Source organism: Malurus melanocephalus, unplaced genomic scaffold (genome assembly GCF_030028575.1).
Source record: "Malurus melanocephalus ecotype Western Australia unplaced genomic scaffold, MMel_1.1 scaffold_0, whole genome shotgun sequence".
NCBI lineage: Eukaryota > Metazoa > Chordata > Aves > Passeriformes > Maluridae > Malurus > Malurus melanocephalus.
The window spans coordinates 1,278,576-1,293,725 of record NW_026623232.1 but is presented as its reverse complement, the minus strand read 5'-3'; the positions used below and the strand labels follow the sequence as shown (position 1 = coordinate 1,293,725).

Sequence of the window (15,150 nt, the reverse complement as noted above, 5' to 3'; positions counted from 1 at the left end):
TTATGGATGAGTAAATCCTCTTATGTGTCAGTTGTGCCATTAACCTCCTTAGAACTAGCTGAGTTTCTTATTTCTACTACCCTCGTCCAACAGTTGCTCAGGCACGTCACATTGCTAGTGGTTAGGATTTGCTTTTAAAAAGCTGTCATAAAGTGATCACTTGAGTCTGAAAGAAGTATAAATTGGGAAGCAAAAAACCTTCATCTGCTCAAATGAAAAATATCTGGAAAAATGTAACCTTCAGGAAACATCTTTGTAACTTTGCTACTCTTAAGTGTATTAAGTAGTTAACTGTCCTGATTTGTAACTTGACTGTTTGTAAGGTTGTGCAGAAAATTGTCTTCATTGTTTTCAAATGTTCAAATGTACCACTGGTCTTAACTAGTTGATTAATTTTTTTTTCCCACATCTTCAACTTGAGCTTACCTTATGAAGTAAAGGTTTTCTGTTAAAATATGAGGTGGTGTCTTTTGGTTTTGTCTTTCAATTACTTTTTGTTCTGCAGGATCTTTAAAAGTATTAAACCTTTGAAATATGTATGATCCTGATGTTACCAGTGACATTTATTGTACTGCACAATTTACTAGAGAGAGAATCTTGAGACTTCAATTCACAAAATAAAGATTTGTTTTAATTTATATAGATGTTTATTGATTGTAGTCAAAGTGTCTTCTTTTAGTCCTCAGTTGACAGTTTAAGGATTAATTGTAATCACAATAATTACATAGTCAGATCTGTAAGAATGCACTAAAACTCACATGTTTAGATGTTCTGAAGGAGATGAAGTTTCAGACTGTATTTGTTGAAGAGTGTGTTCACTCTTAAATGACTGCTAGGAGTCAAATCTTCCACCTCCCCAGTATTTTTAGTTTTCCAAACCAGTGTTCTACTTCACTGTCAGCATAATAAACAGCTAAAATCAAGATTAGATTTATATTATTGTGTGATAAAATGTTCTGTTTTTTTGAGTTGTGTGACATGGCCTACTAGGATAAGCATATATCTAAAGTGTACACTGAGTATTTTCAATGCATTGTACTTCTTTTAAAATTGCTGCAGGCCTTTTGTGCCTTCTTTCTAGGAGTCTGGATGGACTTTAGAAAAACAAAACACAAACATTGCATTGTAGCTGGCATTACTTTACATGTGGTCGATTTTTAAAAAATAAACTTCTCAGGGACTAAGAGTTAACAATGTTTAGAACTGAAATGGAAAGGATTTTCGACTGTGGTTGTAAACTCATTAGAATTTGATTGTTTGAATTGTATGGGAAAATGTTAAGTKTTTCAACAGTGGAAGATAAGGCTTTTAATCAGTCTTTCATGCTTTACCAGCCAGGTTTCTTTCATGCTTCTTTTTTGCTTTAATATGTTTCCTAGGTTTGAGATGCTTAACAAGTATTTCTACTACTGCATGTCAGAATTTATTAGTAAAGTAAGACCATCAAATCCTATATGGATATCCTAATTATTATATAGCCTTTAGGTTCCATATGCAATTTTACCTGCCCAAGATGCTGTAATGCCTTACGTCCTTTTTTATCAATGGCTAAGAGAAATATATTTGATCTATGTGAAGATTGTCAGGCATTTCTGGGCAGTTAAAACAATAAAGTGCAATTTTAATGTGAATGCTGCAATGGGCGATGTTGTATGAAATGCAGAGAATAATTTTGAAGTTKTAGGAGTTCTTCAAAATAAGGGGAAAAAAAATCCTCATTTTCTTCCCAGGAAACTTTTTCTTTAAATTTTGGTGTGTGAGTTTCTGTATGAAATACAGTATTTTTAGTAGTTTAAAGTTTTAAATTTTCCATTACATTTTGATCAAGCAGTATAGTTGCATACTAGGGATGTGGAGTATCAGTGTAATAAGTGATCTTAATTATTCCTATCATGTCAGGAAAAGTTCAGTTTCTTGTTTGAGATCTTAAAGTTTGGGTGAAAGACTGTTGACTGTTTTGAGTRTGGTAGACTTCCTGTTTAAAAGATAAAACCCCTTTCCACTACAAAATGCTTGTATTTTGAAATGCAGCATGCTATTAAAACAATACTAAGTTTACAAAGTCTAGAATATTAGATGTTAGAATTTTTATTTGTTCCTTTATGTGCACTCTGTAGGTTTTTAACCCCGACAATTCTTTGTCGTGGGATCCATACTGTTCAAGTAGCTATTCAGTAATTCTTTTTATCCTTGCATTCTATCTTGCCTAGTTTCAGGCATTATTTAATGCATCCTTGCACAAATACAAAGTATCTGTCATTTTAGCTACTTCTCAAAGCTCCCTGAATTCACTTTCATAATGAAGCTGAGCAAGTTGGTGTGGTGGTACTCTTACTTGCAGCTGAGAGCCATGGTGTGGAGAGAGCCCAGTTATTATACGTCAGTTTTGTAGAAACATAGCGGATCTCAGGGATTTCTGAAAATAGGAAGATTTACAGGCTGATAGAAGAGAAGGAACCTGCCCTGAAAATTAAAGCCTTGGTTAGGCTTTGAAGRATTGGAAGCACAGTCCTTATCCCTGTTGAAAAATGTTTTAACAGAATCTCTGCACAAGTAAATTTGGATTATTGGGTGGATTTTTTAAGCTATGCATGGCCATATTTTTGTTTACAGAACTATGACATGTTTTATAAAAGAATGTGTTTTTCTCCCCCTTAAGAAATGATCTTGCTAATATATTTTTTAAAAAAAGCATTTTGATTGAATTTTCAATTGAGAWGAATTAAGATTTGTATTGTATTTGACTTTTTTATTCTCTCTGATTGTGTTTTTGAAACTCTTGTGCCCTGGACGTGCAGGTTATGATATCATGATCTGTTTAGGCTGATCTAAGACCTTGTTGTTACTGAAAAGGGCTGYTCCTCCAATATCCTGTTTGTATCCCTTGTGCCAGCCTGAGTTACTCCCGYGGCTGTACAGACAGAGTAGGGTCAGGAAACTGATGTCATTCAGAACTAAGTAAAAAATAAATAGAATGATTTCCTTAGTAGGCTTGATTTGTGTCAACACAAGCAGCTATGTCAGCACAGTAGAAGGGACAGAAATATGAGGAGGAGGATTGCTCATCTTAGTATCAACCCAGGGAGTTACAAATTGGTGTAAGACAGTGGAAAGAATTCGGTTGTAACTGGGCAGGATGGAGTGTGGGGTGGAAAGGTGAGTACGAGATTGTTGCGTGCTGTTTTGTTTCCCAGTTTTTCCCAGTGCTAGACAATCTTAAATGATCAATATATTTACAAATTGTATCAAATCTGTCTTTCCTGAGAACARTTTCAAAGGAAATTAATATGTAAGGTTTGTGGAAGTTGTATTATGTAGAGATAATATTTTAAGCATTTGTCTTTGAGTATGGAACCTAGGTYCAGCAGCCCTGAGGGCAATCTGTTTACTTTGTGTTTCTATTGACCCTGAGATTTACTGCTTTTCAAAAAAGGAGRTGCGTTAATTCATAGGACTCATGATCATGCAGTAGTGGGGACAGTTTTGACACCCATCCTTCTCTTTCAGCTGAAGACTGAAGGGAGCAGGCTGATTAATTTAGACAGCAAATTTTTAGTGTTCTGATTCTTGGTTTTGTATTGAAGGTCTTAATGATTAAGTATTCCTCAAGTCTAAATTGATTTTCTGTATTTCCAGAGATTGAGCTCTTAACTTCTGGGTAGATGATTTCTGTTATGTTTTACCCATGTGATGGTTACAACRAGAAAAAAAGTAATAAATCCCAGAATCAGTGAAACATACATAGGAGCAATTACAGAATGCAGTTCTAAAGGAAGTCTGCTAATGACAAAAATGCCATAGCCTCAACTACCAAGTGTATTCTTGTGTGGTAACCTTTCTATTCATCCTATTGGATTGTTATAAATACTATTTTATGTAAAAGGCTCTTTATATATATATATATATATATATAGTTTCTTTTTGTAAGGCAATTTTTTTTGTTATTTTATGATTTTATTTTTATACCATTACTTCTGTAGTCTATTAATCTAAAGATCATGTAGCTCCTGAAAGTGTCTGGTTGAAAAGTATGAGATCTAGGCAATACCTTTGAGTATGGGGACTACCTTCTTGGCTAGGTACTCCAGAAGCATTTCCATAAGGAAARAGTTTGGCTGAGCATATAGGAAGCAGATGCCTCCCTCTGTGTAGATTACAATTACATTGTTTTCCTCTCTGAGGCTGAAATAACGGTTGCAGCTGGCAAATAAGATTTGTCCAATAGTTATAAAAGTGTGCTGGCCAGTGGAAACAAAGTATGAAAGGTGAGAAGACCATTGCTTACAGAAGAACTTGATTTTGGAAAAAGTAGAAAACTGCATTCAAGTCAAAGGGCTTAAGAGCTTTCATAATCTTCATTAAATACCAAAATATTTCGTTCTGAGTTTATTTTTGTAGATAGAGTCTGTGGGCAGCGTATTTGAAGTATGCTGTTATGCATATGTGCAGGTAACATATTTTTTTAAACCTACATTTGTAATTTTATGTGTACTGTGTTATTTATGRAACAACTGTGCATTGACTAGTGAAAATTGGGGTAGCATGTTAGCTTGTGAAATTAGTCAGTTGCTGCCTTAGGTACTAGAGGAGTGCAAATTATGTGCAATTGTAGTTTTCAGCAGAAGGCTGTTAACTTTCTGTTTGATTAGAGTCAGTTTTGGAGTGTTTTTCAGAATCTAGCATAATTGCAGTTAAGTATAGTTGGGTTTGCTGATTCTGGATCTTGTTCTCTACCTTTTATCTTGAAATATCTGTGCAACCAGTACACATCTGTTTGGGTACATTTGGGTTTTTTGGTATGGAGTCAGCAGTTGTTTCCTCCCCACCCCCCAGCCCCTCTGTTACCATACACTGGTTCCTTACTGTTTCTCAAGAGGTGACAGTGCTTAGTTGCATGTGCTTTCATAACAGACTTTTATCTGAAATACTCATAACTGCCTTGTTCTCACTAGGACTTTTAATTGATTAAATGGGTAGTTAACTTATGCCAGGTAAAGGAACATATTTTAATTTGGTTCACCATTGAGCACAGGGCCAGAGTGGCTAAAATCAGGGCTGACGTGTGAAGTCTCATATGGTGATATCATTTGGTCTCAAAAAAGGAGCAATCAAGAATGCTGTCACCCTGGTTAGGCTGTTTTAGGCTGTAACCACTGAGTAATGAAAATGTCCAGCCACTCTCTTTTAAAAAATYTTCAAGGATAGATCAGGTGCGATTACAGCACTTTCTCCCTCTCCCCGCCGCCCCCCATGCCTCCTTTAGTAATGAAATTGTGTTATTGCTCTTGAGCTCAGTAGAGCAATGTGGTCTCTACTTTACTTACTCTGTTTTTTAAATCCCTCTTCTAAGAAATTTTATATTGAATCTAGTACTGAATTAGTGTTCGGTGACTTCAGTCAATTTAAAGTCATAGGACAAAAGTGTTAGTCTAATGATGTTCCTGTAATGGTGGATCCAACTGTCTACATTTTCCTTTCACATCTGCAAGCTCTCTTGTCTTCCCTAGGATTTTGGCTTGCAAAAGTAAAGAAAAAAAAAAAAGTCCTTTCACTTTGTAGTGAATAGATTATTTTTTTCCTCAACAAACATACTAGCTTAATTTTTCAACTATAATTTTTTTCTATATTTGAGGTGGTTTATATTTTCTGCTGAATTATTATCTACTAGGTTAGTAGGCACATAGGAATYTTCCTTGCTCCTTTTTAAATTAGGTGGGCAGTCTGATTGATGCTTTAAAAAAAAAGCATTATTTTTCTCTATGTAAAGGAACACACTGAACCCAGTTCTCCCTTGATATTCTAGCATTCAGCTGTTTTCAGTAGTAAGTAAAATGTGAATCCATAAAATAGGTGTTTCCTGTATGAAGGATTTGTAAATTCTGTGACAACACAATTTGAATTTATGTAATCATTYCTTCATCTGTGCAGAACGGTGACATTAAAAGCTGAATTCCTAACTGCAGTGTACCTAATTTAGTATGGCTTTGGGTTTGGAAGAAAATGTATAATAGAACTTTACAATGCTGTAAGGACAAAATGTTTAGTATGATTGCTATTTGTGCCTTCTTGAGTTACTACACAGAYTTTTAATACCTGTTCATGTGTTCAACAGAAAATAACAGTGTCTAAGGGAGAAATACTTCTGTTTTTATTGACTCACTGAAATAATTAATGCAAAACAGTTTTTTTCTTTTTCTTGCTTCCTTTTTTTTCTTCTGCGATAGACTTTATTGCTTTATTTGGGTTACAGAATGGAATAAAATGTTTTCCTTTTTTTTTTTGTGTGTGTATTTTCAGGCTCGGATAGCGTTTTTACAAGGGGAAAGAAAGGGTCAAGAAAATTTGAAGAAAGATTTAGTGAGAAGAATAAAAATGTTAGAATATGCATTAAAACAAGAAAGGTAGGTATACAAATTGTTTACCTTTTTTCTGACCTAGAAAACTTAATAGACTAAGAGGAATTCCCTCACATTAAGCAAAGCAAACTGTCTTTATTAGATGATTTTATGTTCCCTTCTGTCAACTGTCTTTAAGGTTGGTTGTCTTCATCTTGTGTTTCCTGACAAACCTTAGTGTCTTCTATACTAAAAAGTTGCATGGTTTTCAAAATGTTTGGATTTGTGTCTTAAATAGACAGTTTCCTTTTTCCGAGTTAGAGTTACAATAATACTGAATAAGAATGAACATACCCAAAGGGTTTGTACTTTATTACTATACCTTTATCTGTGCCTTAGTTGTATTAAATGTRAAAGGATGAAAAATACTGCTCTTTTGACTACGTTGTATGTGTTGCATGAGGAAAACTATATTTTGTGACAGAACAAAATCCTTTCAAAATTGTTTCTGCATTTTGAAGTTGTTTTTTTTCTTCGCCATGTGGTAGATGCTTGCGTATTTAGTGCATTTTCTCTAGCATTTATTTACTGCTTTAAAACATTAAAATTCCATTCAGTCTRTGCAGGCTAATGTCCTTCAAACCTACATGTTCTTTTGTTGCCTGGTTTATTTCATCTAACCAAAATTGGTAGTTAATTTTGCAAAATCACTTGGGAAATAATCTTGTCATGTTCCTATACTTTCAACAGTGGACTCAGTTCTTATTTATAATTTTACCTTGCTCTTAGAAAGCAGGTGAGTCCAGTGGTGAAGCATCTTGACAACCAGACAACAAAATATGTAGTCATTGTTTATTTTGACTTGGGGGGAACATTTCTGCCAGAGTAAACGTAAAATTCTGTAGCAAAATGTAGTGAGACYTCACTGGGTATTTTTAAGTTAGTTGTCCAAGTGTAAGTATGTCTAAATATGTTTTACATTAGGAATCAGTATTATGAGTAAGGGGCTAGTAAAGAAGTAAGTTTTGGTTGTTTCCATATTAAAACYTAATGTTTTGGCAAGATGACTTCATTCTTTGGTGTGAAGTGTCCAGGATAAAGAGATTTCAGAAAACAGTGTATATTCATACAGAAAGCATATCAGCACATCATGTTTTGTGGTGAAGTGATAGGCAGAAAGGATCTATTACTTCATTCAGACCTGTCCTTTTAATGGAAAGTAACTCAGGGTTTCCAGCCAGTGGAAGACTAAAAGTTACATTTTCACGTGCTACAAGTAGTGTACAGATCACGCTGTTTTCAAGGCAGATGAAATGTATGCAGGGTCCTGAGGTGTAAAGGGCATTGAGCATGTCAAAGAAATAATATGCTGTTATGGTAGATGCTGGTGTCTTAGATATAAGTAACTTTCTGAAGTTGAAGGAAAAGGTTTTGCTTGTTTTGGCAGTAATAAACTGTGTGCTGCACAGAGACTTTTTGCRAATGTACACCATAAAGCTGTGAGAGCTTACTGCTCTCTGCTTACTGAGATAAATCAGAGGCACTTAATTTCAGCTGAAGCGTGAAGGCATCCTATAACAGAATGCACAATTTGAAGCTGAATGGCACTGGTAAAACCTCATTCCTTTTCTGAAATGAAGTTGCCTTTATAGTCTTTCCAAGAAGTTCTAAAATTCATCTAATGGGCAMGAAACTTGTAAACATGTACAGCAGAAGAGTAACAGCAGGAACATACTGTTTGCTTTAGTTCCTGTGGCTAGTGGGTACAATCCAGCACTGCATAGTTTTCAAGAGGAGGATCCTGGCTTAAGTTCCAGCCATAATTCTTATGACGCTCGCTAGTAGTGGGAACTGAAACTTCAGTTGGCTGGTGAATGTGTGGGAGGCAATGAGGAAGCTACAAATGCCCAGTAGTTTGAGGGGGGATCTGTGAAAGTATGATGGATTGAGTAATTGAAAGCAAGCAGGTACTGACTTGCCTGTAAATCAAGAAGGATAGAAGAGAAGGATACTGTGTTGGTTTTTTGGTTGTTGCACTCCATGCTCAGGATAATATATGTTACTKTTTGCCATTGTTCTTCTGAGTGAAGAATCAGAACTAATGAAAATACACCAGCTCCAAAGCAAAAAAATTCCGAGAATTTTGGACCTGAAGATTATTGACTGCAAATTTCAGTGTTGCACCTGACTCCCCCCAACCCTCTTTCTCCTTTTCTTGTTGCTAACTCCCTGATGCCATCAAAACGTTTCYTGCAGTGAAATACCAATTAGAAGGAGGCAGGAACAAACTCATTCCAGACAACAGCTGTTGCGATTTCCTAGAAATTGATTATGAAGCAGAACATCAGTGTGTCAGATTACATAAAATGCAGTAGTTGTTTCAAAGTTGCTTGATATTTCTAGTATTTATCTCTAAGTATGTGTAATAATGTTTTAGACAAGTAAAATGTTATTATTTTAGTGTCCTTAAATGCTTTGATCATTCTGTATAATTTTTTTCAGTAATAAAATTAGGTCCTATACAGTTAGATGCGTGGGTTTTTTTTTTTTTGTTTGTATCTAGTGTGTATTCTTTCATGGGGATTTGCAGACCTAGCTAGGTATTGTCTGTTTTGTACTCTGAACYACTCTACTCCAAATTTTGTTACCATAATGTTGTGCTTAAATTAATGAGACTTGCTGAAATTGTAGATCTGTGGTTATATTTTGGCTTCATGGGTTTTGGACTGAAGCTAACTTATACCCTTGCAACTGAGTGGTGGGATTCAACAATTAAATAGCAGGAAGCAGGTAAATCAGCTTAGGATGTTGTTTCTTCCACTCTTCTCCACTCATGAAAACCTAGCTGTAGATAAGTCAATACTCTAASGATTGAAAAGTGGCCCCTTGTAGAATTCAGTTAATGTGTGGTGTGGAGGAGTATTGTCACTGACTTGTCAACAACACTATAGCTTGTTGGTGTTTTTTAAAATACGTAGTGATTGCCCCAATGGAGAAAGGAATAGATAGGTAAATATATAGTTGATTAGAGTTTAATAAGATTAATTTTTGCTGTAAAWTTGAAGTTGTGATGTGAAAGACAACTGATTTCATTGCATGCAGCAGTATTTAGGTTTATTTATAGTAGCTAGTCTTTGGTATAGTTCTAGATCAGATGCTTCACTATCTGCTCTAATGACCAATTAAAGCAGAATTTTAGTTTATGTTTTGAAATTRTAACTCCAAAATGGACCAACAGCTCCTAAATAGTATGCCACAGCTCTAAGTTGAAGAAATTTATGTTTGCTTTTCAATTAGTGTGCTTTATTGGCTTAATTTAGAAATTGAGAAAAAAAWACTTTGTCAACTTCATTTAACTTGGAATTATTTTCATTTTGGTTGTTTAGAGTTGCTTGGAGTTTTTTACCCCTCAAATGGACAGTATTTTATAGAGCATATAAATCATATTACGTACTTGTAAAGCCCCAGACTTGCTTGACAAGTTTCGTGAAGGGGTTTAGATTTTTCTTCTACCCTGAGGCAGGTGCATGGGAAAACATAACAATGTTCTCAGGAGATTAAACAGCTCACTTTTACTAGCAAAATTTAGAAAAAAAGAGTAAATTTTAACCCAAACATTAAGTTGAAAGCAAGCATTTCACTATGGCATTGACTTAGCAAGCACGTGTTTCAGTTGTCTTGAGCCAATAATCACTTTCTCCAGTGTTTCACTTCACTTTTCATATCTGGAAAGCTTAGTGGAACATTGCCCTGTTACAATGTGGTACAAAGCTTTGTCTCTCAGTTTACAGGGAGCACCTGTGGTAGACAGTCTTAATAGTGCATAGWTGAGCTATGAACATACTCAAAATAGTTCAAAAATAGGATTTTTCTTAGTTTGCAGTCAGATTCAGGTCACACAAAGTCTTCAGCAGCTTCACAATTTTTCAGTTACAATGTGATTACCATGAAATGAGGGGTTTTATCTTACTAAAAAGGGTCAATAGTGCCATCTACTGACAGTTTGTTAATGAGACTTCTTRGTTGCAATTTTAGCAGAAATTTGTGTAATCTAGAAGAAAACCTTTACCATCAAATATATCAGGCACCATTTTGAGGTGTTCCTGTATCTTCAGTTTGAATACTTGCAGTAGTGGCTCAGGCATTTGAGAAGTTTTTTTTTTTTTAAATCCTTGATTTTGTCCAGCACTTGTTCCATTGTGTGTTTTTACTTGAGAAGTTTCATGAATGCGAGAATAGTCTTTACCTTTGGTCCCATGTTTCCTTTAGAATAATAGACAACTGTATTTCTTGGAAGCTTCTTTGAAATACGGCTAGTAAGGTAMTGTTTTTACAGAGATTTTTCACCTTGGCTCTACTGCAGAACTCCTGGAGTTCTTTACCTTTTTGCAAAAGGATATATGAGACAAAAGTCAAAACTGTGAAAGATCAATGGTTAAGTTTGAGAATTGCAGAATATAAGCATAGGTAGTTCAGAWAAGATTTCTGGTTTAAAGGGAACTGAAGACATTTTGATGGGCAGCTTGGGTAGAGAATAAGACTTTGAAGGCTCATGCATGCTTTCATGGAAATAGTATACCAAGACTGACTTTTTAGAAAGTGATGGTGTTTTGCCATTTCAGGGGGGTGATGGAATGGACACAGACAGCAACGGAAAGAATAGTTTTGTTTTACTATTAATATTGAGGCAACATGAAGTAAGAGGATACGTTTGATAAAGCAATAAGATTATTACTCATTCAGCTTTAGCAACAAGCAAAAATAAGCAAGGTAATACATGTAATCATTGCTATACAAGAGAAGGAGAATAGTGATTAAGAATGATATATCACGAATTGCCTTAATAGTTCACCCTCATCCAGAGTCTGCAACTGCTGGGGAGCTCCATTTCGCGGTGAGGACCTGGAGAACCCTTCTGGTGATTGGGAAAATTATGTGGGGTGTGTCCACTCGTAGTTGAGATTCAGGTTCACCCAAAAAGGGGTCCAGTTTTTATAGGCCCAGATGAACAATTCCAAATGATTTGTTTACCGTTTTGTACGGAAAACATCTGGTTCTGATGGCACTTCCTGACCAGCCAGGGCCAGAGCCCAGGCCATGGCTGGGAGGGTTTATGCTTAAAATATTCCACTAACAAGCCTCTAGGGATATTGGTTTGGAGGATTTCTCCTACTAACAAGCCTTCAGGGATATTAGCTGAGAGAATCTCCTGCTTATCTTWCACAAGGTTATAGAGATGTCTCTACAACAGCTGGTTTGGCATTAAAAACTACTARTAAAAATGTTTTGATAATCTATTTTTAACTGAAGAATCTTAATGGTATTAATTGCATCATGCTGAAGTTTCACCTTGTAACTCAGCTCAGGCTTGGGCCYGCTGTTCAGGCCTTAGCATATCAGAAGGAGGCGGGGAGATGAACATTAGGGTATTAGAGATCAGAAGGATGGCAAGGACTGAGGCACATGTACATAGGTGGACTATGTAGAAATTGGAAGCTAAGCCTTCAGTCAATGAGGAGGAGAAAATCTGTAAGAGAATACAGATGATGAGAAAAACTACCTAACATTGTTCTTCAGAGGGATAGGTGTCATAAACAAACAGAGCAGGAGATGAATCGAAGTGGAAATTGACAGTGGGATATAGGCCCCACTTAATCCCAAATAAGGGGTTAATTCATTGTRATGTGATTGGCTACCTAAGATGGTGGTACAACTATTCTACTAGTGGAAAAATAATTTCTGCTAAGTTCTTGAACCTGCTGGTTTTTGAAATCTKTTATTAGCTGATACACAGGAAAAAACCCAAATTCTTGCAGAACTTACAAATCCTGATAATTGTGAATAATTGTTAAAAGACTGTCTCAAAACTGTRTTCTTGAAAGACTATAAATTGTTTGATACAATAATTACTGCAACACTTTTAGTTGGATAAATTGTACAGTGTTGGTGTGGTTGCTTTAAATGGGAATAGTAGAGTGTTTTGAGTTGATTCAAGTCTTGTATTCTAATTTGATGAACATCTGCATACTTTTTCAGGGCAAAATATCATAAGTTAAAATATGGCACAGAATTGAACCAAGGTGACTTGAAAATGCCAACTTTTGAATCAGGTAACTTCTTTACAATAGGTTTTGTCTGTTTAATTTATTGCAGCTTTCCATCTTCTTCCCACCTCCCTCTTAGGGGTGTTATAGGGAAGATATCTAGGAAGGTTTTGGTGTGGAGTAAATATTTTTTAATCTGTAAATCATAATTAATGGACCTTTTTATTTTTGAAGTCTTTCTGAATGTTTTTATCTTAAATCAAGGAAAAAAACTCCAAAGAAGAAAAAATAGGCTATCCTTATTGCTCTTCTGGAGTGCAACTGATTTTACAGTTGTAAATGTCAAGTTGATAATACCAATTTTGCTCTTCAAAGCAGATGGAAGAAAGCATTTCTCCTAGCAGTGCTRGGCTATTTAACAGAAAGAATTGCATTTGGCTTCTTTTGAAATGTTGGTCTTTGAGAAGTCTTGGAGCCTTTATTTGTATTGTGTGCCTTAAAATTGTGATCTACAGGTTTATACGCCACCCCCCAGTTTTTCCCCCTTCTGTTTTACAAGTGCCACATTTTGGGTATCTTTATACCCAGTTGAAACTAGGGATCATGGTGCATATTTCTGGTTTGATGGGAATTTTTGTTTGTGTCTAAAAACAGTATAAGTTAGATGTTAACTATGACACTGTGTTTTTCAGAAGATACCAAAGATACAGAGGTTCCTGCAGTACCTCARAATAGCCAGTTGACCTGGAAGCAAGGCAGACAGTTACTGCGACAGTAAGTAGTGTTGTTGGATATTGGTGTATTCATACTTGCCCCTACAGTTTGAGGAGCTCTATGAAACAGAGTAACTGAGGTGGGCAAAKAGTGATTAATTTTTCTTACTAGTCCTGAGCTTTAAGCTGTATAGAGTAAGGTTTTCCTTGTGAGATGGATAGTGAAGCTTATTTTTCCATAAATTATGTAGGGGCATTCATTTTTAACAGTGAATACTAAGGTTCCTTTTTCATCAAATATGCTTTGGTCTTTTTTTTCTAACACATCTAGGTATCTTCAGGAAGTGGGTTATACAGATACAATATTGGATGTACGCTCCCAGCGGGTAAGGTCTTTGCTTGGGCTCTCCAATTCAGAACCAAATGGTTCAGTAGAGACAAAGAACTTAGAACAGATCCTGAATGGGGGTGAATCTCCTTCGACAAAACAAAAGGGACAGGAAATCAAAAGGTAAGTGAAGAGATAAGAAATGCATCAAGTTTGTTTTCCTTAGTCATTGATATACAATCGTCAGTTCAAATTGAACTTTTGGGGAGTCTGAGCACGTGTGAGTGTGGCTGACCACAAATGATTATGAACTTAACTGAACTTAACTGAAATTGATTTTATTTAGGAACACATGCACCTATTACATACATACAAGTATGTTATACTGTATCCAGGAAAATTGGGTGTTGATGTTGAATTATGTATTATAGTCACTTTGGAGTTAYTGTTTTAAGGAAAGGGTCTTTTGAGTGGTGCTTTTGTAAAGGACTTAAATGGTGAATGAAGTTTCTACAGCTGCTTCTTGTTTTGCTAGTTTTAAAGCTCTTAAACTGTCAGGTAGTAATTTTTTAATCTGGTTAATCTTCTAAATATCTTCAGCAAGTAAAATGTATTYTTTCAATATTTTATTTATGTAGGAATTCTGGTGATGTTCTTGAAACTTTCAACTTCTTAGAAAACGCAGATGATAGTGATGAAGAAGAGGAGAATGACATGATAGAAGACATTGCAGAAGGAAAAGAAAAGCATCGGATAAATAAGAAACACAAAGTAAAAGATCTTTAWTTTTTTTTAATAGATGTGAAATTTCCTTTAAAAAGCGAATTWTTTCTCCGGAGATGATATAAATGTGTAGTGTTAGTTCGTTACACTTTTGTTTTCTGAACGGATTATAAGCAGATACGCTATTAGTAAATTGGTGGTTTAGTTAATCCATTACATTGCAAATTTAAGAACAACCAACCAAGCTGTTTGCAAATGTGAATTAATTGATGAATTGGCATCTCATCTTCTCTGCATACTTGGAGTCCCTTTATAAGACAACTTTAGCACAATACAATGTGCATTCTTTCTGAATTTTGAAGAAGGTAGGAGCAATTCCTTAAAGGAATTAAGTTTTGTAATATGAAGAAAAAGAAAATTGCTTCCATGTTTAATTCTTCCTTTTAGGCAGTTTTTTGCTAAATATGTTAAGAACCTAGCAGAGGCTTGTCTTGAATAACCTTTTGTTTAAGGTTCTATTAAGTTGTATTGTATTAGTGTCTTTAGCTTTCCATTCTGTGGGCAGCTTTCTGGRTAGGATAGATGATGTTTACCTGTCCCATTTAATTCTTTCTCCTGTACTGAATCTCCGTCTTTAAAGTTTCTTTATTTAAAGACATGGATTTATGACTATTGCACTGACATTTTTGTTACTTTTTGCTCAGAACAGTTTTCTGTAGCATGATGATCCTCTGGCTGCATTAGATTTTCTTAAATAGTTGACAGCATTAGCTGGGCTTGATGCACATCTTAAGCTCCCAAACTGCTTTGTCAGGAAGGGGTTTCCACCATACTTTGGACTTCAGGTAAACAGATCAGTCAAGCATTGAGTTGAATCCCTTTTGTTCTAAGGCAGCAGATAGTCTGATAAAAAGATTATCAAGTAAATCTCTAAGCATATATGAAGATATTATGCTCACTTTTTGACTTTTGGCAAAATTTCTTTTTTTGTAGAAAGCAAAAGAGTA

The 15,150-nt window shown here is 35.4% G+C and overlaps 1 protein-coding gene across 4 annotated transcripts in view; it reads left to right on the top strand.

Annotated features, from left to right (window-relative positions):
- Positions 1–15,150, top strand: part of STRN3 (striatin 3) — a 59,986-nt gene that overhangs the window by 13,027 nt on the left and 31,809 nt on the right. For 3 of the 4 annotated variants that reach the window (XM_057388810.1, XM_057387368.1, XM_057389455.1), the window contains exons 2-6: positions 6,298–6,401; positions 12,372–12,445; positions 13,072–13,153; positions 13,424–13,603; positions 14,059–14,191. In XM_057388810.1, the coding sequence (XP_057244793.1) occupies positions 6,298–6,401; positions 12,372–12,445; positions 13,072–13,153; positions 13,424–13,603; positions 14,059–14,191 (573 nt within the window). The remainder of the gene's footprint in view (positions 1–6,297; positions 6,402–12,371; positions 12,446–13,071; positions 13,154–13,423; positions 13,604–14,058; positions 14,192–15,150) is intronic. The other variant, XM_057388125.1, reaches the window with a different exon arrangement.